General features: G+C 45.2%; 1 protein-coding gene across 1 annotated transcript; it reads left to right on the forward strand.

Annotated features, from left to right (window-relative positions):
• The first annotated feature begins 172 nt into the window (after positions 1-172).
• LOC146557280 (fibronectin-like) lies at positions 173-25,728 on the forward strand. The gene is made up of 49 exons (XM_085248624.1): positions 173-491; positions 1,156-1,281; positions 1,396-1,530; positions 1,778-1,909; positions 2,019-2,156; positions 3,008-3,166; positions 3,605-3,802; positions 3,948-4,130; positions 4,685-4,861; positions 6,947-7,102; positions 7,749-7,877; positions 8,143-8,286; positions 10,836-10,957; positions 11,079-11,247; positions 11,330-11,515; positions 11,643-11,771; positions 11,907-11,996; positions 12,081-12,275; positions 13,331-13,609; positions 14,161-14,424; positions 14,638-14,732; positions 15,057-15,225; positions 15,329-15,415; positions 15,506-15,697; positions 16,244-16,516; positions 17,047-17,161; positions 17,238-17,314; positions 17,407-17,496; positions 17,599-17,865; positions 17,960-18,076; positions 18,207-18,371; positions 18,455-18,610; positions 18,696-18,809; positions 18,907-19,176; positions 19,329-19,540; positions 19,921-20,008; positions 20,106-20,291; positions 20,367-20,456; positions 20,548-20,739; positions 20,827-20,916; positions 21,550-21,658; positions 21,781-21,997; positions 22,207-22,377; positions 22,469-22,607; positions 22,768-22,929; positions 23,628-23,753; positions 23,913-24,019; positions 24,129-24,248; positions 24,378-25,728. Exons 1-49 carry the CDS (start codon positions 362-364, stop codon positions 24,444-24,446), a joined length of 7,506 nt encoding a protein of 2,501 aa, XP_085104750.1. The 5' UTR covers positions 173-361; the 3' UTR covers positions 24,447-25,728.
• Positions 25,729-26,350: the final 622 nt, after the last annotated feature.

Consider the following 26,350-nt stretch of genomic DNA (forward strand, 5'->3'; position numbering starts at 1 on the left):
CAAATAAACGAAGCAAAAGCAAGACAAAGCAACATTACATATGAATGATCTTTGTTTCGCAAAAGCCTGCCTGCCCCACGTCTGCGTGGGTAGTCCCTCTCATTGTTGCACCTCCCTCCTCCGCCTGAAAGTAAGCCATGCCCAGATAAATCACTCCCAGCACAGAGTGGTAACCTGCACACTGGGGCCGCAGACTGCAGAGGAGGACAGAGGGAGCAGGCTGGGACGCGGCAGAAAGCGCACAGTCTGATTGGAGCCGAGTTCTCTGGGTGTATTTGAAATAACACTTTCATATACGCATATAATAACAGCGGGACACCTGCAGCTTCATTCTGCTTTCATTGAGTCACTCTTCGACAGTATGACTGGCAGCACCATCGCCAGGGTGCTGGTTGCCCTGTGTATCGGGAGCGCAGTGAACTGTATGCCCAGAGGGACGCACAGGGATCGGCGTCAGGCGCATCAGCATCACGTCCCCTCAGTCTCTCAAGGTAAGCCGTTTGTGAGTGAGTGAGTGAGTGTAGCAGCCTGTGAGCTTCCAATCTGAGGCCGGAGTGGGGGGTGGGGGTGAGGACATTTTAATTAAACTGCAAAGTTTGCGCACTTTTTTGGGGGGGAGGGGGGTCCTTGGGGGTCCACAGATGGATTGTGCAGTCATAAAACTCTGGATTAACCTCAGTCACCAGAAAACCTCCTGTCCTCCCCAGACTGGGTCTAAGAATGAGAAGGGAATGAAAATACAAAGCACGCCATCTGTTTAAAAGCTGGAAAAAGTCGAAAGGGAATCAGATGTGAACAAAGAAGATGGAGATAGAGAGTAAAAGTGGAAGGTTATTATTCGCTGTGCAAGTGATTTATCACTCGGCATTAGGCTCCTTTGAAGTCAAGTTAACACATCCAGGCACTTTCACAGGCAGGGGAGAAGCCTTGTCCTCCAGCAGAGTGGTGATTCCAATTTAGGGTTTGCTTATCGTTGTGTGGGAGAGAAGTCCCGTGTCTGTTTTTAGCTGTGGTTGGGGCTGGACAAGTTTCCAGTGGCTGCATTTGTCTTTCAAATTTTAAAAAGATCTCTTGCTTTAATCTTTACCAAGCAGCTTTGATCTGTATCACTCAATTGTTTTTTCTCTCTGTCTTGTTTCCATTTTCACGTGTCAGAGGGTTGTATGGAGAATGGTCAGTTCTATGGAATCAATGAACAGTGGGAGCGGCAGTTTTTGGACAGCACTCTGGTCTGTACCTGCCACGGAGTTGCAGGAATCAAGTGTAAAAGCAAACCCCAAGGTTAGTTTGTGGGCTGTTAGCTGCGTCCACAAAAATCACATCTATTCTTCACTTCTGTCTGAGAAAAGAACAAAACATGTACCAAAAACATCTTTTCTGCTGTTGCTCTTAAAGAGGAAAGGTGCCACGATAAAGTCAACGAGCGGTACTACACTGTGGGAGAAACTTATGAGAGACCCAAGGACGGCATGATCTGGGACTGTACCTGTATTGGATCTGGGAGGGGCAAAATCAGCTGCACCATTGCCAGTAAGTGTGTGATACTGTGTGCCTGTTTTAACTGCTCTAACCTCAGACCACACGTCTAGGACTGCCAAACAGTAAACTGGTTAACCCCCCACGCTCTCCACAGTTGATTAGAACCTGGTGCCATGCAGCTATTTGCAGTTAGTGGTTAAATAATGAAGCATCACATTTTTTCAGTTGCCTTTGTTTGCTTATGCTGATGAGCCTGAAATCATCTCTAAAATCATGTCTTCTCCTTCTCTGCACCTAGATCGCTGTCATGAGGGCGGGGCTTCATATAAGATCGGTGACACCTGGAGGAGACCCCACGACACAGGAGGCTACATGCTGGAGTGTGTCTGTCTGGGTAACGGCAAAGGAGAGTGGGCCTGCAAACCTGTTGGTGAGTCATTCAGACAGGCAGTGACTAACAGATGCATTCTTCTGCATCAGCCATATGTGTGTTTCATAGACAGTGCTGAACAAGTAATTAATGAGTTTGTACCCTGCAGCTGAGCGCTGTTACGACAATTCGGCGGGAGCATCGTATGTTGTTGGGGAGACGTGGGAGAAGCCGTATCAGGGATGGATGGTCATGGACTGCACCTGCGTCGGGGAGGGAAATGGACGCATCACATGCACCTCCAGGAGTGAGACAACTTATTTGCTTTGCTTTGTCTGCCCCATCTACACTTCTGCTTTGCTTTCAGCTTTAGCTAAGAAAAATGAAATTCAGCACCAAATTACAGCAACAGTCGCCTCTAGGTGCTTTATACTGTAAGTGAAGGACCCCACAGTAATACAGGGAAAACCCAGCAATCAGACAAGCAACTATGACTAAGCAGTTGGAGACAGTGGGAAGGAAAAACTCCCTTTCAAAAGGAAGAACCTCTGTAAGGACCATCCTCAGGAAGGGGCAGCCATCTAATTTCCTGCCGTCCTACTTTTATTCATTTGTTTTCGAGATTTTTCTTGTTTTGCATGATCTCCATGGATACGTAAGCTTGTCTGCCGACCCTCAGAAAGTCACACGAGCAGAAAATCTGAATTTATTGCTGCTGTTTTGAATCACACATGTCTGCACATCCTTTAAACCCTCAGTGAATGCCATCCACGTAGCATGGAGTCTTCTAAGAAGGACTAATGGTAAAGTGAGCTTGTTATTTCTTGGAGAATTTTAAGAGGCTGGGGAGGAAATGTTTTCCAGCTGTGTCGACAGTTTAAACCGTCACTCCAGTCCTTTATTATGTTGGCTGGTGCATCAGGTAATAATGAATGCTTTTCTCAATTAGTTTGTTGTTTTATCCAAGTGCTCAGGGTGGCCTTGGACACTTCGTAGAGTTCATCAATAAATTTCCCCATGTGTGCACAAACATGCAACCAGCTGCTAGCCAGTGATTCAGGCCCCACTCAGTCGCTGCAGAGAGTTTCCCCCAAGTCACCAGACTGCTTAGAGTTTCCTTTTATTTTATATTCTACTTCTCATTTCCTTCTCTCCTAGATCGCTGTAATGACCAGGATACTCTGTCCTCCTACCGTATTGGAGATACCTGGACCAAGACCGACGCCCGGGGTCACCTGCTCAAGTGTCTGTGCACGGGGAACGGCCGAGGAGAGTGGAAGTGCGAACGACATGCCTCACTTCACACCACGGGCCTGGGTGAGAACTGACAATATCCCTGTGTCTATTCTCCCCGGCTCTGTGCGAGGAGAGGAATGCGTACCAGAGACACATGTTGTGAGGCGAGAGAGATAAGAGGTGCCAAGTGTCCAAGTGATGAAGTGAGAAAAACGCAGCTTGGAACTCGTGATCGTGACCTCATGAGAAGCAGAGGCAGAAATGGAAAGTAGATGTGCAAATGTAGGGGGAAAGTGATGACAGGGTGTGAGACAGAAACATGCTCATTGTGACTTAGAGACAGTAAGACAGTCTTTTTGTTGTAGTGTAGGCGTTACTCATATACTTAAGTTGACTCATGTATGCACATGAAGTAAGTCTTTAGAACTACTAATAATTTCAGTTGTTCTTTATTCGTGCTTTTTATCTAACTTGAGCTGTTGCTCTGATATCTGACTGGTGTAACGTGTTGTGTTTTAGGCACTGGCTCCCGTGTTGTCACCAACATCCACCCCGTGGTCTACCAGCCCGACGCTGTGCCCGAGCATGCCCAGAATGGAGCCTGTCAGACGGAGACAGGGCTGATGTATTCTGTTGGCCAGCGCTGGATTAAGAAACAGGGAACTACGCAGATGATCTGTACCTGCCTTGGCACCGGGTCCAGCTGCAACCCATGGGGTAATGAATTATTTCTTTACAAATTTGCAAATTACAAAGTTCACCTGCAGAGTTAAGCATAATTAGGCTGACGGCACAGTCAGACACACAAAAACGACTCTCAAGTGGTGTTTATGCCTCTGTTTGTTTTCCCGTCCTCCTTCAGATGGACCTGCTCCAGTATACGGTGGCAACTCCGGTGGTCTGCCCTGTGTGTTCCCTTTTGTTTACAAGGGAAAGACCTACCACTCTTGTACCTCCGATGGACGTGCTGACGGGCAGCTGTGGTGCTCCACCTCGTCTGACTTCGAGACAGAGCAGAAATTTTCTTTCTGCACAGAGAAGAACGGTGAGCTAAACGCTGGAGCGCTGACGTGTTGACATGTTTTTTCTTCTGTGGTGGTGATTGTGTGCTTCAGATAGAAATATCATGTCTTTGATATTTGAAGAAAATGAGTGTGCGCTGTTGAAAAAGACAGGAGTTGCGTTTTATCGACAGTAGGGCATCTCCTGGTCAGTGCAGGTAATCAAACAAAAGGGCGTGAACATGACATGTTTCCTTTGAATGTGAGGCTTTTCCCATCTCTTAACTTTAAGACCTCATACAGGTTTTCTGATGTGCAATAACAGCGAGGCTGCAGTGAGAAGGAGGCAGCTGACCATGTGCCTCCTCCTGTGTAATGACAGGCAGCTGGCCAGCTGTGAGATGGTTTTCATTGCAGCACCCAGACCTGCTGTTCTCCTAATGTGTTAAACAAAGACCCTGAAACGTGTTAACAATGAGCTGCTACGTTTACATTTGCCCAGTTGTCACAAGCTTGCGTCCAAAGCAAGATGCACAGTCTGTCAAGGAGATGTTTATTAAACTTATTACTTATTATTGCTTTTTTTCTTCTTCTTTAGCAATTGTGGCAACACGTGGCGGTAATTCTAACGGCGCTCTCTGCCAGTTCCCTTTCCTCTACAATGGCAGAAACTATACCGACTGTACCGCAGATGGACGAAGGGATGGCATGAAGTGGTGCGGCACCACAACAAACTATGATGACGAGCGGCGTTTCGGGTTCTGTCCCATGGCGGGTAAGTGTGTGCAGAGTGAGAGAGGGCTGTTAGCTCGTGGCTCAGCAGTTTCCTAACAATGATGGCAGCTAATTGCTAATTGCAAAGTCTAACCTCCACCCCAGTCTGAATGCTTACCTGACCTTTAAAGCTGATTGAATTAGCATGGAGGCGATTATCAGCGTGATGCTAGAAAGCAGCCTGCGCTGATATCACAGGCAAAATCTGTTTACACTTCTTACACCTTTTGTTTACAGCTTGGTGCCATTTAGTCTCTGTGGGTAACAAAGGAGACTGAAGCCAGTGAAACTGTGGGAGGGGTCGTTAAAACCACACTAATGTCTGAAGCAGTAATGACAGCGATGGCGTTGGTGCCATCGTGCTGTAAAAAGAGAAAAATCTGATCAATTTAAACTTTGGAGACGTAAAAGTCACTTTATACAAAGCAGCTGAGCTGTCACAACAAATGTGTGTTTTTGGCATCGCAGTGAATACATTCAGAGCGCAGGGCTCCTTTATATTGACAGTAATGACTTCACAGGCATCGTCAAAACAAACACGGTCGTTGAGGTGTTAATGGTGACGTTTAATCAGGTCCGGAGCCCCCTCGCCTCCACCTGTGGCAATCTTCTTCAAAGCTTTCTGCACCGTCTGCCGTGTGCCCGCGGGACAGCCTCCAGCTGTGACCCACAGTCAGAATTTAACCTCCATTATGCAAATGTCATCATTTACTTGGTTAGATCCACAATCTAAAAACCAAACAAAACAAAGTAATCCCTTTCTCAAATTCAGCCCCCGTGCCTGGTTAAACTGCAATCAGCCTCTCAGCTGCTGATAAATCTCTTTGGCAGGAATTTAATTTAGTTCCCACAAATCAGCCAGAAGCTTTTTAAATAGCCACTTTGAAGTCATCAAACCAGGGTTTAAATTACACTAAAGACTATTAGTTTTATTAATTTTAAATAGATGACTGCTGATGGAATGCAGACTGACATTTAGGCAGCTGTTAATGGGTTTGTAACTGGAACAGATCCACATTTTACACGGTCTGAAGGAAAGGCTCATTTTAACTGTGAGGGTAGAAACGCGTCCAGCATGAATTCAAACAAAAATCCAACAATATAATTAATTATTTCAACTGGTCAGGACCACTGAACCCAGAAACAAAAACACATATATATGGACAAAAAAATGAGTGTCTTTTTTTTTTTTGGCTCAATTTTGAACTTTCCACTTAAGAAATGAAAGATCTGTGGTTCAGTCCCAGGAAGAGACACAGATCCCTTTGTGTCAGAAAGGATATCCGGAGTTTAGTCAAATAAATAAATACATGAAAAATCTCCCAAATCAAACATGCAGAGCTGCTCGCTGCGCTGACCCATTTGTTGTGAATCAGGGAGAAACTAAAAATAGCTTCTCGTCATTTACTCACTCAGGCTTTCATGCATATTTATTTTGAACAGAATTCGTATGAAAGTTTTTGCATGTTTTTAACAAAAGCATACACAAAGGTTTAGTGTTAGTGACATACAACATGCAAATATTTTAATTTATTTAAACCCACAGCAAAGCCTTCCTAAGCCACGTTCTAATCATTCCTGTACTTATGTCCTAGCTACAGCCTTCATGTGCAGTGATTGGTCAGAATCGACCAATCAGAATGCAGTAAAGTAAAAAAGGCCACACGCTTTCTTTCCACACATGCACGCTCACACATGGAAGCAGGTCTTTACTTGCATCAGACACTTTTTCAAATGTATATCTCTCTGGAAAAAACCCAAACCACTCACTCTCTTTAATTATGGCAGATTTCATACATACGAGAGCACACGACAGCTGTTTCTAGCTTTTAATCAAATTTTCTTTGCTATGGAGACAAAGACAGGTATTCTGTGGGGTCTGCATCCTCTCCCACCCTGTGCAGTAATAGCAGGGTTGAGTCAGTGATGTCCAAAGGGCATCGGTCATGTTAATGTGTTTGTTTTGATCATGATAAAAGTATGCTGTGTGTGTGTGTGTGGATCCGTGCATCTAATTTTTTTTAGTATTTCCTCCCCATTAAGACCAGCAGGAGGTGTAACATTCAGTTGCTTTTGTGTGTCCCAGCTCATGAAGAGGTGTGCACATCGAATGAAGGGGCGATGTACCGTGTAGGCGACCAGTGGGACAAGCGTCACGAGGTTCTGGGTCACATGATGCGGTGTACCTGTGTTGGCAATGGCAGAGGAGAATGGAGCTGCATTGCTTACTCTCAGCTAAATGGTAGGTGTCCACACGTGTAGCTGCAGGATACACCGTGGCAACAAGCAAGGGGCTACAGACTGGTATTAGATCTCCCTGAGTGTAAAGGTGAAAGGTCGTGCTAGATAAAAATCCCTCACCTGCACAGCTGCACTTTATGGGCCCTTAGCTGCACCTGCACTGCACACAGACACACAAACCCTGCACTGCACACAGACACACACAAACCCTGCACTGCACACAGACACACAAACCCTGCACTGCACACAGACACACACAAACCCTGCACTGCACACAGACACACACAAACCCTGCATTGCACACAGACACACACAAACCCTGCACTGCTCACAGACACACACAAACCCTGCACTGCACACAGACACACACAAACCCTACACTGCTCACAGACACACACAAACCCTGCATTGCACACAGACACACACAAACCCTGCACTGCTCACAGACACACACAAACCCTGCACTGCACACAGACACACACAAACCCTGCACTGCTCACAGACACACACAAACCCTGCACTGCACACAGATACACAAACCCTGCACTGCACACAGACACACACAAACCCTGCACTGCTCACAGACACACACAAACCCTGCACTGCACACAAACGGTGCTCAGCATTTTGTTGAATGTCTGTTTCAGACCAGTGTAGCGTGGATGGCTTGACATACGAGGTTAACCAGACCTTCACCAAGCGGCACGATGAGGGATACATGATGAACTGCACCTGCTTTGGCCAAGGCCGTGGCCGCTGGAAGTGTGACGCCATTGGTGGGTTTGTCATTGCACACTTTGCATTTTTCCAATCATCCTAATCCTTGCTTCAGTGTAGGGTCGAAGAACAGACACGACTTATCGACTAAGCTTATGCTGCGTATTTGTTAAATGGACGGAGAATCCTCTGAATTTTTATTAGTAGTTAAAATATAATAACTCACAGCGAGTGCAGGCTCTGAACTGTAAATATATATGACTTTCATGAGTTTCAGTGCCCTTGTTTTTTGCATACTGTTACACTTCTGCTTTGTGCCCTCAGACCAGTGCCAGGAGCCAGAGACGAGAGCCTTTTATCAGATTGGAGACTCCTGGGATAAAGTCATCCATGGAATCATGTACAAGTGCTACTGCTATGGCAATGGTGTTGGAGAGCTGAGCTGCGAGCCCCAGCAGACGTACCCTGGTGAGGTTTTAAATGTGCTTTTGTTCGTATATTTTGGGCTGACGTGCGGCTGTAACAGCAGGAGCAAAGGAAAATTCCCAGGACTGTGATACAAATATTTTTGAGTGCGATTTAATTTACTTCAGCTTAAAAAACATTTTCAGTTTATTAAAAGTCCAAAGAATAACAGGAAGCCGTAAAGGACTATCACACGCTCGCCTGTCCCGAGCATGCTCGCTTTTTCCTCACCTGGGCACCTTTTCCAGCATCACTTTGTGCTCCAACTCTTGAAAAATGTTTGTTCAAGTCCCTTTGGGAAAGAGGCTGTTGACTTTGATGTGAAGTAGACAGAACCGGGAGTGGGTGTGATTTCCTCTTTTACGAGTGCACCCCCACTCTGAGCCTTTGTTCTTGCCAGCATGTGGTACAGCCCCTGTGTTGTTGCTACAGCTGTACCAAACGCCACAGTGCAGAGCGCGTATCCAGCCCAGACACACCTACTGCACACCGAGCTCCCTGAACAGCAGGTTTCAGTTTGTGGATTTTGGTGTCACGTTAATTCAAATCTCATCTCGTAAAGTTTAAACCAGCGTCACTCAGAGCAAGACACTACTTCACATTCAGTTACCTGGACCGTAATCTCAGCACACACCTTTCAAAATCACAGATTTTAGCTGGATTTAAGTTCCCTCTTAGTACACTTTGTGTTCCCTTTTATAATCTATCACTATTACCTTCATAACAGACTCCGGTGTGTCTGTCGTGCACGTTTAATGTTTTTCAGGTGCTTTTCCAAACTTTTCTCCAACTCTATAAAAGAAAAGAGTCATGCACACGTGTGAGCTTGTGTGGTGGCTTTAGTGTTTCGAGGAGCAGAAACATTTCCATCTCCTGCAGCTTGGATAAATTTATCAGGTTAGTTCCAAGTGAGGCTGTAACTTTGTGCAAATGGTGACTGTTCCAGGTTTAAATGGACTGTTACTGGTTTGCTCTGTATCTGAAGCAGGTTGACAGAAGATACGAAATGTAGGGCATCGTTCTACCGTAAGTGGCCATAATCGCAACCAGCTGTGAACTAGCTCCGCGTGTGTGTGCATGTATGCGTGTGCGCGCATGTGCATGCATGCTCTTTGGCATACAAAATACAGCGTGCTAAGATTTAAGGGCAGCATGAACCAGATCCAGACTCGAACTGGGAAAAACCATAAAAGGTAAAAATGGAAAAGCAACAGTCTTGCAGGACTTTCTAAAGCTTCTGATTTGGCACATGCGTTGATAAGATCTAGAAAATATGTTTTCTTGTCTGCCATCTTTGTTTACGTCTTCTTGTCTGGGGTGTAATTGAATCTTTTGATGCATTTCTTATTGTTAGGATGACTCCCAGAATGACTTCCTTTTGCCGCTGTCCTTATCACCACCTCGCGGTGCGTCTGTCGGTATCAAGAATGAATGTTGTGTCTAAGTGTGAAGAGTGAAGGGTCAGGTCTGCATGCACATGCTTGTACGTTAAAGAGACATAAGTAAAGCTGGGGAGAGCGCATTTGTGAGGCTCGTTGTATAGCCGCTCTGCAGTGAGTGTGCATCCGTTCGTGCACCTCCCACATCTGATTCTGTATAACCCTTACCCTCGCCAGTGGCCTGTGGGGTTGTAATAGGCAGTAATAGGTCCCAGATTGTTTTTGAGGTTTGCGTATCTGCTAGAAACTTATGGTTAACCACGCCACTTGCTCAGAAACTGTGATTACAGGTCTGCTATTTGGAAAAAGCAGTTAGAAAACCTCAGTTCTTTATAGAAGCTACCAGTTTCTATGAGCCCAGCTTATGTCAGGAGTCTGCGCACCACATGACTTCTGTTTACATTCAGGATGACTCGATGTATCCCCTTTGGATTTCTGCCTCTGCTTATACCACTTCTCTTCTTTTGTGTCTTCTAACCTGCAAAGTCATCTTGTATAATTTGTGCATCGTTCGGTGAACTCCTGCACGTCTGCAGCTTTTTATAGTGCAGACTCAAACCCTTACAGTTTTCTCTCAGATGGTGTAATGACCACCAGATCTCACCACAGCGTGGTTGGCCCCTCACAGACGAGCACTAATGCGACGGCTCAGGTGGTAACTGTTGTTTGGGTGAATATGGGGAAATTTGTTGGTTAATTAAGCAGCGAAACATGTTTCTTGGATGGAAAAGAGACTACATAGTGGAGGAATAAGTTCTGTATGTCAAATTACACTGTGTGAGAATTACAAGCTTCATACTAGTGTCAGTTTTTAACATGTTTTTGCACTTTTTTAGCTTCTGAGACAACAGGAAAAATCTTAAACTACGGTGGAAGCAGAAACTGTTGAGAGTCTGCGCTGGAATCTCACACAGACCTGCTAGTTTTTCACGCTTTTTCTCTGCCGTGTTCAGGAAAATCCTCCCACACACCCACTCGCTGTTAAACTGGGTTATATAAAGCCGTTGGTTTTACAAAATGATATCCCACACTGGAGCACAGATGTGCCTGCTCTCCTGCACACTGGTCACTCACTGCACAGCGGCTGGTAAAGCAGCTCTGTCTCTGTCTCAGGTGGTCACCGTCCCGTCCAGGTGATCATCGCAGAATCTGGAAACCAACCAGACTCCCACCCTATTCAGTGGAACGCCCAGTCGTCTGCACACATCACCCAGTACATCCTTAAATGGAGAGTGGTAAGGGTTTTTTTGGAGATGTTTCCTCTTCCTCCCTGTTTGGCCTAAACTTAATTAACCATTAAAACAATGTCAGCCTGTAAACTGTCCCTCAGATCTTACATCTCATGTGATTTTACAGAAAAACTCTCACAGCCCGTGGAGGGAGGTGGCAATTCCTGGCCATCTAAACTCGTACACCATCTCTGGTCTGAAACCCGGCATCACCTACGAGGGTCAGCTGATCAGCGTGCTGCATTTTGGGCGCAAAGAGGTCACACGTTTTGACTTCACCACCACTTATGGATCCTGTAAGTTAACGAAGTCACTGATGGTTTTGGAGGAATGTGTATGGGACTGTCCTGAATAACCAATCAATGACGTTCCCTGTAGTGGCTACAACACAAGGCGAGACCACCCCTCTTCCGCCTGTGGTTGACATCTCAGAGTCTGTAACCGAAATTACCTCCAGCAGCTTCGTCATCTCCTGGGTTTCTGCCTCGGACACAGTTTCGGGTTTCAGAGTGGAGTACGAGCTCATCGAGCAGGGACAAGGCACTGGACAACCTATCGTTCTTGGTAGGCGCCGATACAGATATTTACACTTTAAGATCAAAAAAATCTGACGTTTTGCTTGATTTCAGAATCACAGCAATTCCCTCGTTCGTCACAGATTTGTTGATCCAAAATATTTCCTTCCTGTCAGATCTGCCCCGCACAGCTACCTCTGTGAACATTAATGAGCTTCTCCCTGGGAGGAAGTACACTGTTAACGTCTATGAGGTCACTGAGGGAGGAGAGGACAACCTCATTCTTACTACTTCACAAACAACTGGTGCGAACACACATTATTTGTCGTCATCATCACCTTGATTTTACAACTAAATGCAGCACTGAGATACAGTTCGTGTCATGCATCAACACGCACACCACAGTGGTTATAACGTCGTTTTTACACCTTGTTTCATAGTACCTGATGCTCCCAAGGAGCACGAAGTGGGGGAAGTGGGAGATACATCCATCATGATCAGCTGGGAAAAACCGCTGGCTCCCATCACTGGTAAGCTACGCTAACATTTTCAGTCGCTGGCTATTGAACTCATCTGCCTACACACGGGTAACTGTTTCCTCTTCCTCTGTGCAGGTTATCGTGTGGTCTACACTCCATCAGTAGAAGGTGAAAGCACGGAGCTGAATCTCCCTGATACAGCAACGTCCGTGACTCTGAGTGACCTTCTACCAGGGAGCCTGTACAACATCAGCATCTACGCCATTGAGGACACCCTGGAGAGTGAACCCATCTTTGTACAAGTCAGCACCTCTGGGGAACCACTGCCAGGTAAATGAGTGCTACTGGCTGATTGGTCTAAAAGATGTAAGGAATAATCCACGATGGTTCATGTCAGCACCTCTAATCTTTGCATATCATAATTTGATCTTCCGCCTGTGCCTCCATACATTTTGAATTAATACACTTGCCATGAGGGCACCTATCATAACCTGCAAGTTGTCCTGTGGCGTATTTAGAGATTTATGCCTGTTTCCAATCCTCAGTAGAAGCAAGACGAACTTTCCAAGGCAAGTCAAGTCACTGAGTTCACAGCTGTTGGGATGGAGTTATGTAAAACCTGTTAGTCTGCCAGGTCAAACAGATGTTGGAAGAGTGTGTGTACAGTTTGTGTGATGGACTGAAGATGTGTAAATTAGCTGACCGAGTTTAATATAAGGCAGAAAAGTGAAACTCCACCTCACACCGCAGCTCATATTAGTCAGTTTTAGGCTGCTTGTTGGTTGCCATTGGGGTTGGGTGCAGGGTTGGAAGTACTCGTCTCAGTGAGCGTCCTGTAACAGGAATCATTTATAATTATTTACACACATGTTAAACACATCAGCTGGATTAGACTGGATTTATGCAACAAGCAATGAAGGTCAGATGTTTTTGGAAATGCAGTAGTCATTTAGCTTCAGAGCGACATTCGGGGCTCTGCAAAGACCCAACCTAAAAAACTTTGTACAATAACTCAAAGTTTGCTATGAATCAAATCGCCAACTACTTAACTTGATCTGGTTTGTGTTATTTCCCTTCTTTTATTCTGCTCGGGTCAGATTTATTTCTTCTCTTACTAATTTTGTCCAGCGCTTTTGTCTCCTGCCTATAAATGGTAAAGAAGTCAGGCTGTCTGGGTTCTTCCCTCAAATGCATGTTTCCTTTATTAAGGGGAAGATGGTCATACACATTTAGCTGCATGTGCTGAGTGATCACAGACTCCATCCATTGCATTATACGTGCATTTTTTTCTGCTCAGCATTTTTAAATCATTTTAACCCAACGTTTTTAGTCTAACTTCAGTTTTAAAGAACACATACTGACATTTGTTTGTGTCGTACCCACAGATGAAGTGGATTCCCCGACCGACCTGCAGTTCTTTGAGGTGTCTGACAAAAAAATCGTTCTGACTTGGTCCAGACCCTCTGGTGAAATCTCTGGTTACCGGGTCACCGTGATGCCCGTCGATGAGTCTGGTTCTTCTCAGCCAGAGATGAATCTGCCCGTCAGTCAGAACGCCTACACTGAAGTGACGCATCTACAGCCAGGAACACTGTACCGATTCAGTGTCTATGCTGTTCATAATGGACACGAAAGTTTGCCACTTATTGGAGAGCAATCTACCAGTGAGTATGACAGATGGCCTCCAGACTACAGGGAAATCATTTACATGCCAAAACTGGATGTGAATATACACAGCCTCTCTTCTTTGCATGACTAAAATCTGGGTAAAGAGGCATTAACCCTAACACAACCACACTGTGAAACAGACAATACAATGTGCACATGTTTTAGTTATCCTACAAATGCATGAAATCATGATTACTGATCAGAAACCATAATAAACAAGTGCTTATTTTTCCAGTGGCACGTATTTCCTGTGGTAGAGTTTTTTGCATTTTGTCAGGGCGTCTGGGGATTTAGTTCTTCCAAGCAGCCTGGGCTCTGGTCCAGACTGTGGGGGCTCTGCGGGGGCCATTCCATCTGTTATAGGACCCTTTGTTTCTGAAGATGGTTTGATACGACTGGCTGTTTGAATATGGGATAAAGCAGACGGAGATGAAGCGTGAAACAAGAATGGCTTTTTTACCAGAACTGAAACTGTTCATACTGCTCCCGACAGTCTTTTAGATCAAACTGCTCTGAATCTAACAGTGTTCATTATCTGTCTTCTCAGAGCCCGATGCCCCCACAGACATCCATTTTGCCAATGTGACCGAGGACAGTGCAGTGGTGCTGTGGTTTGCACCCCGTGCCAAAATTACTGGCTACCGTCTCTTCCTCACTGTTGAGGGCTCCAACCCCAAGCAGCTGCGCCTGCCTGCCCGCCTCACCCAGTACACCCTCCTCAACCTGCAGCCAGATACCGAATACACAGTGACTCTGCACGCGGAGCAAGCCAACACCATGAGTGCGGGAGAGACAGCTTTGTTTACAACCAGTGAGTATCCAGTGCATTGAGCTTTGTGGCCACCGAGCTTATACTTCAAACTTTTGTGCGTTTTGCTATTAAAAAAGATTTTTCTGGATAAGTCGAGTCAATGAGGCGTGGCCTCCTTCAAACACCAAAGCATGAATATTGAAGTTTTTGCTGTATTTATACTCCAAGACACTAAAATTGATAAGAACACACCTTCACCTTCTGTGTTTGTAGCCCCAGCGATGGGTAATGCTCCTCATTTCAACACTGATGTGACTGATTCCTCCATTATAATCACCTGGACTCCAGTTCCCCGCGTTGGCTACAAGGTACCCTCACTTACAGTATATTTTTGCATCATTTGCCTTTTTGGGTGCAGGTTTTCTTCTTTACGTGTGTAATTCTGACTGTTTAAATGCATTTTCCTGTTTGCTGTGCAAAGCACATTCCAGTTATTCTTACTTGAGTGTGCGCCTCTCAGAGTTAGCTACTAACATGGGAACTTGAACCCTCTGAGATATATCTGATTGGTTAGAAGATGTCGCACCAGAGATGAGAATGTTCTGCTGGCTTCAGTGTTCTTGGGAAAGCACTGACCTCTGACCTTTACCTCCTCTGCTCAGTCTGTCTGACTGTGTGCATTTATCTTTCAGCTGACAGTACGGCCCAGTCAGGGTGGGGAAGCCCCGAGAGATGTGACCTCTGAGTCAGGAAGTATCTACGTTTCCGGTCTGACTCCAGGAGTGGAGTACACCTACAGCGTCCAGCCGGTCATTAATGGATACGAGCAGGGAACTCCGATCACACGCCGCGTTGTCACACGTAAGTGGACTCTTTTCATTCCACTTTCCAAACCTTTTTTTCTCTGTTTTGCATTCTTTTTCCACACGTCCTCCTCTGATCTTCTATCCTCTTTCCTCTCCAGCTCTGTCTCCTCCAACCGATCTCAATCTGAAGCCTAACCCAGGCACCGGTGGTGTCACAGTGGAATGGAACGGAGCCAGTACTCCAGGTACACACATGTGCAATAAAAAGAAGAATCCCAACAAGCAAATCATGAATAGCCAGTCTAACAACTAAATACCTCTCTTATCCCTCTAAGACATCACCGGGTACAGAGTGACATGCACTCCCACTGACGGACAACAAGGAAACAGTGTGGAGGAATTTGTGGAAGGTGGTGAGAACTCCTGCACCCTGGAAAACCTGAGCCCTGGTGTGGAGTACAACATCAGTGTTGTCGCTGTTAAAGATGAGATGGAGAGCACTCCGGTATCGACTGTCATTACACCAGGTGAGATGTTTAATTTCATAAGAAGGCCTCTCAGAGGTTTGAATGGGTTTTCTTCCCGGTCCATCAGTCCATGCAGACAGGATGTGCATGTATGGAAAGTCATTCTCTAATCAGCTGCAGAAGCAACATGTTGAAGGTTGATGTTTTCAAATAAAACATCAACCTTCAACTTTTAACACCTACCAGCTCTTTTCTGAAACTGTTGCTCTCTGCATAGGCACCAGCAGCTAAGTGCCTATGCTAAAGTGACTCATAGGTAACACTAATGCTTTTAATGTTAACTTTATATATCACCAAATGGTAACATAGGTATATTACCATTTGGTGATATATATATCTGTATATCAGGAGACGCAAACTTAACATTAGGGCTTCCATCAGTGTCACCCTGCTGGAAGTCCAGTGTTTGTGGCCCAGATTAACCAGTTTGTATCCTTTCTCTCCTTTTTCTTTTTCCTCACGTTTGGCTCTTTGTTTCTTTGTTTGGCGTTTCTGGGTTTTTCTCTCTTTCTTTCTCTGCCCCCAAATCTCTTCCCATCCATCCAGAAGTACCACAGCTGACTGACCTCAGCTTTGAGGATGTGAGCGACACCACTATCAGTCTACGCTGGACACCGTTCGACACCAAAGCCATCACTGGTTACAGGATCACTGTAGTTGCAGCCGGCGAGAGCGTGCCGATCTTTGAAGACCAGGTGCTGCCCACAACCGGTCAGTACACGGTCTACGGACTGGAACCGGGCATCGACTACGACATCAGCGTTACCACTCTGACGGAGAATGGCGAGAGCGAGCCCACCACGCTCACTCAGCAGACCTGTAAGAGCCGTGTTTCTACCAAGCTGAACTAAAAAAACACACACGTTCAGTGTGAATTCACTGTTTAGGTTATATAATGTAATAAAGCTCTCATTAAACCTTTGACACGGCTCTTTAAACAACAGAAACCTTTAGGTTGCTGATGTAACTGCTGTGCGTGTTTTGTTGTCAGTTTAATAGCCCTGAGTGTGTGTGTGTGTGTGTGTGTGTGGGGACCATCTGGTATTAGTTGAGAGGTTTATCATACTAAGGCTTGCCCTCCCACCCCCCACCAGTGCAAACAGTGCTTGTTCTCCCAGCTTGAAGATGTTGTAAAACTTCAGAAGAGGATTTGCACTGACACATAAACACATCACAGACTCGTCTTTTAAAAGACGGTCGTGTAAATATTTCACTTTCTCTTTTAGTTGTTCCCTTATGTTTGTCTTTTCTCTTGCATCCTTTCGTGGAGTTATTAAATTTCCCGAATCCCGTTTCACAACCAATAAGAAATCTCATAAATCCAACAGTCTGCTCTGTCTTTCCCGCAGCTGTGCCAGCTCCCACTGATTTAGCCTTTGGGCAGGTCGGGCCAGACACCATGGAGGTCACCTGGGTCTCTCCCCCAGTCCCAAACACTGCTGACATTAACAGTTTCCGTATCAGGTAGGTGAAGAAACACAAAAATGTCCTCATGCAGTAGCTTGTGAATATAGCTGATGTCGGTCTCTGTATCATTCAGGTATCATCCCATCGATGATGAAGATGAGATCACAGAGACCAGCGTAGGAGGGACGGCTAACAGTGTGGTGCTAAGAAGTAAGCTGTAGTAATCATGATTAACACAAAGCCAGGTACAGTCACAGAAGAAAGGGCTGCATTCACATCTGTGGTGTTGTTGCTGTCTGCAGATTTGCTGCCCAACACCGAGTACCTGGTGAGCGTGATGTGTGTTTATGAGGAGAGGGAGAGCTCGCCTGTGGTTGGCTCTCAGAAAACAGGTGATTCTAAGTCAGGAGCAACTGTGCATCAGCCTAGAATCAGCCACTGGCATCATAAGAGCCAGTGAAATCATCTTTATCCTTCTTTGTCCCGACCTGCAGCTCTGGACTCACCCGTCGGCCTGCAGTTCTCTGAGATCATGACCAACTCCTTCACCATCCACTGGTTCGCTCCGCAGAGTAAGATCAGCGGCTACCGCATCCGTTACCAGATGGTGACGGGTGGGAGGTCCAAAGACGAGAGGCTGCCCCCGTCCAGGAAGCACTTCACTCTGACAGGACTCACTCCTGACACAGAGTACTTGGTCAACATCTTCGCCGTGAGTGGGACACAGGAGAGCCTGCCGCTCAGCGGGACACAGAAAACAAGTATGAACGCCACTTTCAATGTTTTATCCACTCACGACGTTAACGCCAACACGTCGGATATGTATTTATTTTTCTTTCTGGCGTCTTTGTCCAGTCTCTGATGCTCCCACTGACCTGGAAGTGCTAGACTCGAACCCGACAAGCATCACTGTCCGCTGGGCTGCTCCCCCAGTTACTGTGCGCTACTACAGGATCACCCATGGAGAGTCAGGTAGACTTACAGATTTAATTTGTACCAAGAACTGTATATTTTTCTGACTATATTATTCCTTTTTGCAAATTTTTTTGGCCAGTCATTAGTAAATCGTTACACTTGCAAACGGAAGGTCTTTTTGCCTCAGGTGGTCATGGTAATCCTAAGGAGTTCACGGTTCCTGGCTCTCAGTCCACCGCCACAATCTCTAACCTGAAGCCTGGAACTGACTACACTATCACTGTGTACGCTGTGACGGGCAGAGGAGACAGCCCCGCATCCAGCGTCCCAATCTATGTCACTCATAAGACAAGTATGGACACACAAAGTGCACAATCTCTCTGAGACATAACAGCGTTACACTTTCCTTTTCACATCTGTTTTCTTCTCTTGCAGGTGTCGACTCTCCCTCTGAGATGGAGGTGACAGATGTGAATGACAACAGCATCACAGTAAGGTGGAGCCCCGCCGCAGGCCCCATCAAGGGTTACAGGGTGACTGGGGCTCCTAGAAATGGACTGGGACCATCTTTTACCGAGGTGGTGGCTCCAGGTACGTTTCCCACATTCACAGCGTGTTGTGAAGTTTAGCTGTAAACTTTGAGCCGTGTTGATTTTCCCTTTTTTGTTGTTTCCAGATCAGACAGAGTTTACTTTTTCAGGCCTGATGCCGACGTCGGAGTATACCTTTAGTGTGGTTGCTCAAGTACAAGACGGGGAGAGCTCTCCACAGGTGGTGACGGCTTCAACGAGTAAGGATTTACCTTGTGGAAACTTTTAACTGAAAGTTTACTTAAACGACATCACCTTCTCATACTTGTCTTTCTTATCCTCTCTCATTCCCTTTAGATGTAGACCGCCCCAAAGACCTGACCTTCTCAGACGTTGATTCAACCTCACTGCGGATCACCTGGGACAGTCCCGAGGGAACCGTCACGTCTTACCGAGTGTTTTATTCAAGTTCTGAGGAGGGGGAGAGAGAGCTGCTTCCTGCTCCCACAGGAGACGCCGAGTCAGCCGACATATACGGTCTCCAGCCCGGCACCGAATACACCGTGAAGGTCATTGCTCTGTACGATGACACAGAGAGCACAGCCGTGGTTGGGACACAAGCTACAGGTAGGGAAGGGAACATTTATAACTACATGTTTGAGAACATTTTCCAGCGTCAAAGCTTTCTAATTAATGCGAAACAGCAGTTCAAGTGAAAAACCCAGCTTTCCTCTTCTGTTTCCTAATAACACTTATTTTTCTTTTTTCCCTCCTTCCAGCAATCTCTCCTCCAACTAACCTCCAGTTCTCCCAGGTCAGCCCTACTTCTTTCATTATGCGCTGGGACATGCCGGGTCAGGACAATCAGCTAACAGGGCTCAGGGGCCTCACGGGCTACCGTGTGGTGGTAAATCCAAAGAACAAGAGCGGGCCTACCAAAGAGATCAACCTGGCCCCAGACACCACTCAGGCACACATTTCTGGGCTCATGGTGAGTAAATTAAATAAATTTCCAGTGCCTTAAACTTCAATAGCTTAGCCATCACAGATACTGACACTTTTTCAGTCTCTCCTAAGCATCGATACCAGACGAGAAAGAAAAATGTGCTCACTGATAAGTTGGGAATAATTCTGTACATGATGTAATTGTAAGCATTTAGCCCGCTCGATCAGCTTTAGTGCAGTAACACACGAGCACACACACGTGGAGGTCTGCACACTTGCTGATAACGACTCTGTTTAACGAGGCTTTCCCAGGCACACCCATACCTGTGCACAAACATGCACAGACATATAATCTCGCAGCTTCAGTCGCTATTTTGACTCTCAGCCTTGTGGAGAATGTAACCGTATCTCTTTGGGTCCCGTTAGATTGCAACCACCTATGAAGTCAACGTTTATGCCCTGAAGAACTCTCTAACCAGCAGGCCCGTCCTGGGAGAGGTCACCACCCTGGAGAGTGAGTTTATAAAATGGATAATTTGACGCATAAAAATGAGGAGCTGCTTTTATTCCATCTTATTAATACTTTTTCTCTGGTGCTGCTTTGCTTCAAGATATCAGCCCGCCTCGTCGTGTGCGTATCGCTGATGTTAATGATTCCACCATCACGCTGACATGGCGGGCCAAGCCAGACCCCATCTCTGGTTTCCTGGTTGAGGCCACGCCCACCCACCCCTCTTCCGGCTACACACCCATCCAAAACACCATCAGCCCTGATTTGCGCTTATACACTATTACAGGTACGAGACAGCAGAGTTAAACATGTGTTTCTGCACATACAGACTCTCGCTAACATGTCTGTATTCACACTCTAGGTCTGGAGCCTGGCACCAGTTATAAGATCAACATCTATACGCTGAAAGGACATGGGCGCAGCGTACCTTACACACTCACAGCGAACACAGGTAACTGTGCACATCACACAGTATTATGTATTTACTTAAGAAAGACTTTCTCCATATTTCCTGAGTAATCACTTTTCTGTCTGTCTTGTAGCTCAGCCTCTGGTCATCCCACCCACAAATATTCGCTTCACCTCCCTGAATCCGAACAGCATTTCTTTCATGTGGGAGCCGTCACGCAGCCCAGGCATTACAGGGTACTACGTCACCTATGAGGAGGCGGGTGGTGTGCCTCGAGAGGTCCTTCCTAGACCCCATGCAGGCCAGGACTTTGTTACCATCAATGGTAAGTGTGCATGAGTGTTACTACATGTCATGTAAACATTTATTTTAAAAAAAAGATGAATCTTTTTGACTTTTTGTTTGACAATAGGTCTGAAACCAGGAACGGAGTATGTCATTAAGATCGTAGCCCTGCAGAATGCTTTGAGAAGCACACCGCTGGTGGGGAAAGCCAGAACCCGTAAGTGCAGACGTCGTCCACCTGCAGTCGTTTATCGACTGTAACTTCTTTTGTTACAGTTCAGCTACAGATGTTTCTACGTTTCACTGTGTGTCGAATGTATTAAACGCTTTTATTCTGACTTCTGGTATCACTTAAGAGAAACTGAACATTGCAAAGTTATTTCTCTTGCATTAAAGGGAAAAAAGAAAAACTATTCCCATCAACTTTTTAAAATGTGATATGCTGAAGGTGGGACATGGTGTTGTGGAATAATATACTCAGTTTATGAGTACTTCTACAAAGACTTACAGATTACACCATTAAATAAAATCGTTAAAGGTTGTTTTTTTAAAGTTTCCCACTTGCAGCAGTTAGATGATGTAATGAGAACTTTGACTTTGATTATTTTTCACGATTGTTGTTAAGAGTAACTTCTCTCAGAGAGACAAAACCAGCAGTAATAACTGCTGTGCTGCCCTCTGCTGGCCATGCAGCACTGCTGTAAATATGTTGGGCAATTTATGCTTGCCGGAGGGTCTGAGTTTAGCCGTCCAAAGCTCTTTTAACCGTTATACAATGAAACCAATCCAACCTAAGTACTGGAATCTAAGAATCTAACAGCCAGCACACGTTTGTCTTTGATCCAATCAGAACCAGCTCCAGATTCTCAGCTGTTGTTCCCTGAGCTGCCTCAGCTTCCTGTTCCTCATCGCCCCACCACTGACATTCTGGATGTTCCCGAGTCCTTTGACGACAAAATGTAAGCATTGCCACAGTCATATGGAAAGGAAGGACATTTCTTTAACCACCTTAACAGTGTTTTCTGATTTCGCACCTCTTGGTTTTTGCTGTTTTATCATCCCTTTCTTTTTGTTTCTCCAGTTTTAACTCCAACCACGTCCACCTGGCTGGCACCAGCGGCCAGAACCAGCCAGGCCAGCAGGGTCAGCATATCTATACAGAGTATCAGGGTCTGGGCCCCAATAATGGATTCGGCCCCTACAGTGGACCCAAGGAAGGCCAGAGACCCACTCTCAAAGAGCCCTTAATTTATATTCCTGTGGCAGGCCCTGATGGAAACAGAGTACCTTTGGTCAAGGTGGGTGAGGCCCTGACGTAGCTATAATCTTGTTTCAGTAAAGCAGTGAAAGCATCTCCAACACGTTACATCAGCTTTATTTGATGAAATCAAAGTAAAAACAAATCTTATGTCTTATGCATGCTGGTTTTTGATTTCAGAGCAGGTACAAATACATGACCCTAATTAATATTCATGTGCTCACACTTTGTTCCATGTGGCTCCTGTAGGTGAGCGACGGCCCTCTGCCTGGTCTCGCGTTTGGTTTTTCTGACAGTGAAACAGAGATTCCCCAAGAAGCTCAGACAATCACAACCATCTCCTGGAAACCCATCCCTCACACGACAGAGTACGAGGTGTCCTGTAATCCTATCACAGACCTGGAGGAAGGAGGCTTCCAGGTACAGACGCGTGTGCACACACATCCACACGCGAGCTCGTTTGATATGAGAGGACGTTCCTCATTCAGCTGCTTTATCTTTCTCCACACAGATGCGTCTCCCTGGCAACTCCACCAGCGCCACTCTGATTGGACTGACGTCTGGAGCTTCCTATAATGTCATTGTGGAGGCCATGAAGGGCGGGGCTAAAGAGAAGGTTTTGGAGGAAGTCGTAATCGCTGGCGATGCTGGTACAGCAGTTTACGCTCGCAATTTTATTCTTTGATCACAGAAAATTGAAAAGTAGAAAAGATTCAAAGAGTCTGAAGTGAAAAATGGGAAAATATTAAATCAATAACCCGATGAGTTTCTTAATGAGCAATAAAAAAAATTGGTTTTTTGTCTTCAAAGGTGGCATCCCCATCACCCCCAAACGGGACGTGTGCTACGACACGTTCACACACACCTACCATGAAGTGGGCTCAGAGTGGGAGCGCATGTCAGAGACGGGCTTCAAGCTGTGGTGCCGCTGCCTGGGGCTGGGCAGTGGGCATTTTAGGTGTGATTCATCCAGTGAGTGGCTTATTAACCCCATCCCAGCATGCTTTGCAAAACCCTACCATGGAATTAAAGTCCAGTAATAATTCTATGTGATTTAAACACGAGGAATTTATAATAGGGAGGCATAAAACAAGCAAATGGAAATTCAGTTAAACACATAAAATGATGCCATTTGCCTTTATGCACATTATAAATTCCTGAGTCATAGAATCAGTGGATGTGCAGCAGCATGCAGTAATAAAATGTCAGCATGGGCAGCCACGGCAATGAGAAATAGACCTTTGCATAGAACATTTTTTGCCTCAGGTTTAAATGTATTTACTGTTTCAGTTAATCATAAAGAAAATGACTTTACTGTGTGTGAGTCAGCTGTAGCCTGCCCATGTGGATCCCTCTGATCCTTCTCTGCAAACTGTGAAAACCTCACATCAAACTGATCTGCCCGACTGAGCCTCGCACTCAGTTATTTGTATTGTCCATAACTGCAAAGCTAACACGACGATATGAGAAGCTGAGAGCATTTCATTTTTCTGTATATTTATTATGTGTCTGCACACGCTGCATAAATATGTATCTGTGAATGGGCTCGACTGATGAACTGCTTTCTTCATCTTTTGCACATCTGTGCATTCACTCCCTCTCTGCATCATTTCCTCGTCCCTTTCTTTTTCCGTGTCTGTCCCTCTCTTTGCTGCCTCTCCCTTCTTCAGAGTGGTGCCATGATGGCGGCAATAACTACCCTATTGGAGAAAGGTGGGATCGCCGCGGTGAGGATGGTCACATGATGAGCTGCACCTGTCTGGGCAACGGCAAAGGAGAATTCAAATGTGAACCTCGTGAGTGCTGACTGCCGGACACACACCAGAGCCGGGTGTCGTGTTAGGTTAATGATACGAGAACACGTTTGGTGTGAATAAAGTGATGAGGTCTATGTCAGGATTTTTTTAACGTGTTGAGTTTACTCTCATGCTTCTTTAATTTCTATCCTTCTCCAGATGAGTCGACTTGCTATGACGATGGGAAAATGTACCAGGTCGGGAGGCAGTGGCAGAAGGAGTACCAGGGAGCCATCTGCACCTGTACTTGCTATGGAGGACTACAGGTGAGAACGCCACCTGTAGTGTTGCTTTAAAGCTCTTTAAAGGTGTTTGTGTGCACTCAAGGCCAGGCTGGCTGTGTGTGTGAGCAACATCTCTCTCTCTTCTCTTCAGGGCTGGCGATGTGAGAACTGCAGGAGGCCAGGAGGGCAGCCTGAGCTGGAGGCTGACCTCCTCCAGCCTGTTCGCCCAGACGTCTTTGATCGTTACAGAGAAAATGCTCTTCGCAAACTGGTCAGTGTCTTTTTCTAATAGTAATCGTTCCAATGAAGATTTACATCAGATAAAAATGTAGCTGTAGCCCATACAACATGCATGTTTCCTCTCCCTTCTCCCTGTGACGTGCCCTTCTCTGTTCCCCAGAACATCCAGTGTCCGATTGAATGTTTGAGGCCGGAGCTGCTTGCAGACGCTATCAGCCCACAAGAGTAGAGACGAAAGGAGTACGAGTAAAGGAGGACAAAATGACGAGATCCCTAACAGCGTCAGCATCGCTTCAAGATGGAAGCCCCCGCTCGCTTTTGTGAAAAGGAAATATTCCATCAGATTTGTGCCTTAATTATTTCCCACCAAATTGTAGTGCCTTAACAACACTTTTCTACTCCAATCCTTGTGCCTTTCAAAGACCTGTAGCAGCTTTCTTTGTGGGTTTTGAGCCTCTTTTCTTCAACAGAACCAGGGATTTCTTCCATCAGAGTAATTTTAGACAAATCTGTCAGAGCACAAATCCTGCTGCTTCACCCCCTTGAACGTTCATTCCCTAAATCGCTCTCTTTCTCACACACACACACACACACACACACACACACACACACACACACACACACACACACACACACACACACAGAAGCAGTATTGTTATGTGTGTTTTGACCGTTGTATTGGTGCTTTTGTTTTCAGAACATTCCTCTTTCAAACACAGAATGCATTTATGCAAATCTCTAAATGTCTGCAGCCACCTTTTGTTGCCATATCCGTTTTTTTCAAATGCATTTAGATAATGGTGGAATGCATTTTGTGGGTCCTTCCATATCAATAGAAAGAGGGAGAGCTGTTTTGCAAAGGCAGTTTCAAAGCCATGCAGTATTGCTATTGTACCCCCAAAATAACTTTTAGCTCCTGTGGGTCAGTTTTAGTGACATATACAGAAATGACCGTCACAATCCGATTAAAATAAAACTGCTATGACAGTTTTTATTAGCGTGAATCTACATTCTTTGTAGTGAAGTGTAATTCCCTTTGTTACGAGGAAAGCACTCCTGTAAGTATCCTGTGTATATCTGTGGTCTGCTAGTTTGAAGATCAGCTGATCTTTTTAAATGACAGAAAGATTGGAAACAGCCTTTCTGTTACTTTTGATGTGTCTGCTATTAATCTTTAATTCACCATGCAGACGGTCGTCATCAGCAATATGAGTACAAATTATAGAACCTATAAAAAATTGAAAAGTAAACCCAGAACTGGCTCACCTAGAAATGTAACTGTTGTTTCAAAAATAAGTTGGAGAATTCACCATCATTTCCCCGTGGATTACATTTTAGTGTTTTTTTATTTTTTAATTCAGTTCTTTTATTTATCCCTTGTTATTCAGGCATTTTGTTCAGTGCTATTTTAGGGTGTACACTTTATTTTTGATTCATTTGTTTTTTATGTTGTTGGTGCCAGACTCTGAACTACTGTGGACTGATCTTTTTAATAAACTGATAAAAACACATGCCTGTTAGTGAGACTGAATTCATTCCTAGTTATCTCTTGTTTTATACAGTGCCTGAAGTCACTTTTACTTCAGTGAAATTTTACTTACTTAGTTTGGTCAGCAAACGCTGTAGTTTTAGTCAGTTACCTATTAAAACCTTGGTAAAGACTTTGTTTAAAAAGCCTAAATCAGAGAATCATGCCGGGCGGATCTAGAGAAATTTTCTGGTGTGGCAAAATCAAAGCCTTTTTTTTCAGACACATATGGAGGTGGTTACATATTGTTACAATAATTCAAATGCAGTAAGTAAACGCGTTTTTCATATAAATATAGTTTATTATTATTTTCTGCAGCTCACATAATTAAACGCTTTAGTTACATAAAACATGCAGATTTTGATCTTATGTACTGTACAGCCTGTATAATAAATATATAATATGTAGCCTAAGAAGTATAAAATCCACAAAGCTATGGGGCGGTTCGTTTACAAAGAGTCTCACTTGCGTTTCATACTTTTTTGTTAGAAAAAAATCAAATTGTTACATGCTTAAATTTATACACCATGTCAGAAATCTGCACTGTCATGAACAAAAACTTAAGCCTAATTTTTCATGATTTGCTGAGTTAACCCTCTGAGGTC

Source organism: Mchenga conophoros, linkage group LG16, assembly GCF_057382185.1.
Source record: "Mchenga conophoros isolate Kocher_MC1m ecotype Shallow Benthic linkage group LG16, M_conophoros_male_GT1.1, whole genome shotgun sequence".
NCBI classification, from domain to species: Eukaryota; Metazoa; Chordata; class Actinopteri; order Cichliformes; family Cichlidae; genus Mchenga; species Mchenga conophoros.